This window comes from Manihot esculenta, chromosome 9 (genome assembly GCF_001659605.2).
Source record: "Manihot esculenta cultivar AM560-2 chromosome 9, M.esculenta_v8, whole genome shotgun sequence".
Lineage (NCBI taxonomy): Eukaryota > Viridiplantae > Streptophyta > Magnoliopsida > Malpighiales > Euphorbiaceae > Manihot > Manihot esculenta.
In genome coordinates this window covers 659,629-662,471 of record NC_035169.2, presented here as the reverse complement: position 1 = coordinate 662,471, position 2,843 = coordinate 659,629, and the positions used below count along the sequence as shown (strand labels likewise).

Below are 2,843 nucleotides of genomic sequence, written 5' to 3'. Positions count from 1 at the left end.
ATGCATGTTTGAACCAAGTTTCTGCCCTTTGGGAGAAACCAGGTTCGGCAGCCGAAAGGACTTTCGGCCGCCGAACCCTCTTGTGGAGGCAGCATTCGGCTGCCGAAACTTGCCCCCGAAAGGAGACTTTCGTCTCTGTCTGGGAGTTTCGGCCGCCGAACCCTCTTGTGGAGGCAGCATTCGGCTGCCGAAACTTGCCCCCGAAAGGAGACTTTCGTCTCTGTCTGGGAGTTTCGGCCGCCGAAAGTTATTTTATTCAATCGTGAAACCATCATTAAAAATTTTTTTAATGAAAATATTATAAATTGATTATTAATATTAATTATGATGATACAATAGTCTATCATTAAAATTATAATAAAAATAAATTAAAATTTTAATAAAAAATTATTATTTTTTATACATTAATTTTAAAATAGTAATAATAATTAAAAATAATTATACATCAATAATAATTAAGTATAAAATATTTTTCATAAAAATAATAATTTATATTCATTTTAAGTTTAAAAAATCTATAAATTATATTTTTTTATTAATTTATAATAATTTTAAGTGATATACTAATATCCTCAAATATTTTATAACGGTTATTAAAATTCAATATAACAATCAATTGTGTTATTAGTTGTTATATCTGGAACATTAATGAGAAAAAGTTAAATTAGTTATTATTTTTTTATTATTAAAAATTATATTTTTTAATATTTTTTAAATAATAACTTTAACAAAATTATTATATTTACACAAATGTGTAAAATGAAATATAATCTTCATAATGTTATTGTTAAATAAATTTTTTTTTTCAGCTGAAGAATTAGGAATCAAAGACACACTGCCGGCCTATTTGGACTCAACGGTGGCGTCTGCAGATCTCATAACAGGAGTCACGTTTGCTTCAGGCGGCGCAGGATATGATCCCTTGACATCAAAATTAGCCGTAAATTAATAATAATTATTCCCCCTCTATTTATTATAAATTGAATTAACAAATTTTTTATCTGTTAAAAAAATAAATTAATTAATCCTTTTATGTTATAAAGGTTGAGATAATTTGACAAGATTGATATTAAATATGAAACCTTTTGACACAGTCGGTCATTTCCTTAGCTGATCAATTGGAATACTTCAAAGAATATATAGAGAAGCTGAAACGACTTGTCGGAGAAGAAAAAACACAATTCATCTTAAGCAATAGCTTGTATTTAGTGGTGGCAGGCAGCGACGACATAGCCAACACCTATTTTATTCTACGTGCTAGAAAATTACAATATGATGTTGCTGGCTACACCGATCTTATGGCTAATTATGCTTCTACTTTCGTCCAGGTAAATTTTTGCAAATTATTTTCTCCAATTACTACAACGTGTAGAAGCTAATGGCAGACTAAGAGATAGTCGGAAAGATATTTTTTTGTTAAAATTCTGTTTATTTGTCGAATTTTTTTGATATAAAATATATTGGAAAAGATAATTTATTTTTTATTGTTTTATTGAAATTTTTAAAAATAAATAATATTAATAAATTTATATATAGATAATTTAGTGATGTTAACAAAATATTTAAAATTTAGAAAATGACTTTATTTTCTTGAAAAGAAAAAATTATTTCTCATTAATCAAGGATGTGGAGTCATGTCTTGCATGATGATGTGAAATACCATGATTATATGCATTTGCATTAATGATATGCTATGATGTGTGATGCGGGTTCATGTGTGCCCACATGAACCATATGATGCTAATGTTTATGTGATGTGTACTGTTTTTCAGAAAACAGGATGAGAGGAACTCGTCGAGCAGCAAGATTGACTGGAGTACCACCTGAGGATGAGGGCACGAGCGCCCGTCCTCCAGCATTGCCTAGGGCAATGTCTAGTAGGTCTAACAGAGAAAGAACAGTAAGAGACCCTAGAAGGTCTTTGGATCTGGGTAGAAGCAGATCAGTCAGAGGAACAGTTCAGGGAGGAGCGTCAGAGGACATGGGGGATGATATGGATGTAGAGCAGAGGAGGGATGGCAGTTTGGGAGTTAGCATGTCAGAAGAGGGAATGGGAGAATCCCAAGGAGGCACTCAGGTCTCGGGATTTGTTCAGCCACCTTACTACCCACCCTTCTCATAAAACCCTGGGTATTCGATGGGAGGCACATCGGACTACCACAGCTTTAGCCCTTATCCCACATAGATGCCGTACCCACCTTATTATCCACCATATTCACAATACCCAATGTATCCACCCCCACCTTACTATCCAAATCCAGCAAACCCTACCCCGGGGGATGCTGCACCTCCTCCTCCTCCAGCAGAACCAGCAGCCCCAGTTGCTCAACCTTCTAGACCTAGCTCGGCCAGTGGGAGCAAGGTCAAGATGACCGACTACATGAAGTTGGGTGCTCCCCAGTATGAAAAAGGGGATGACCCGTTTGTGTATCTTGAGAGGGTCAAGGTGATCACAGATGAGATTGGGGCTGATGATAGTAGAGCCATTCAGATGGCTGGGTTCACACTTAAGTGCAAGAAGGCACGAGAGTGGTTCAAGAATTATGTGAACCAGAAAGTGGATAGCATGTCTTGGGAGGAGTTTGCAAACGAGTTTGCAGGATGGGCTTTCCCAGATAGTTCAAGGGAGCTGAAGATGATAGAGTTTGAGCAGTTGAGGCAGACTGATGAGATGGGTGTAGAGGAGTTCACAGACAGATTTTTGGAGTTGTTGCCATTTGCAGGGCAAAACCTTGACTCAGACCAGAAAAGGTCAAGGAGGTATATCATGAAACTCCACTCCAGATATTCCTCCTTGATCCAGTCAGCAGATAGGGAGAGCTTCCATGCCATAGTGGATATGG

The 2,843-nt window shown here is 36.3% G+C and overlaps 1 protein-coding gene across 1 annotated transcript; it reads left to right on the top strand.

The window, feature by feature from the left end:
• Positions 1-752: 752 nt before the first annotated feature.
• Positions 753-1,450, top strand: LOC110622635 (GDSL esterase/lipase EXL3-like). Its single transcript, XM_021767223.2, has 2 exons — positions 753-940; positions 1,095-1,450. The coding sequence occupies exons 1-2, from the start codon at positions 779-781 to the stop codon at positions 1,377-1,379; spliced, it is 447 nt and encodes a 148-aa protein (XP_021622915.2). The 5' UTR covers positions 753-778; the 3' UTR covers positions 1,380-1,450.
• Positions 1,451-2,843: the final 1,393 nt, after the last annotated feature.

Excerpts from the sequence above, each read along its gene's own strand:
- LOC110622635 (XM_021767223.2), top strand. The coding sequence starts at position 779 with ATGTTATTGTTAAATAAATTTTTTTTTTCAGCTGAAGAATTAGGAATC. Across the intron at positions 941-1,094 it reads CCTTGACATCAAAATTAGCC|TCGGTCATTTCCTTAGCTGA; the intron begins GTAAATTAATAA and ends CTTTTGACACAG.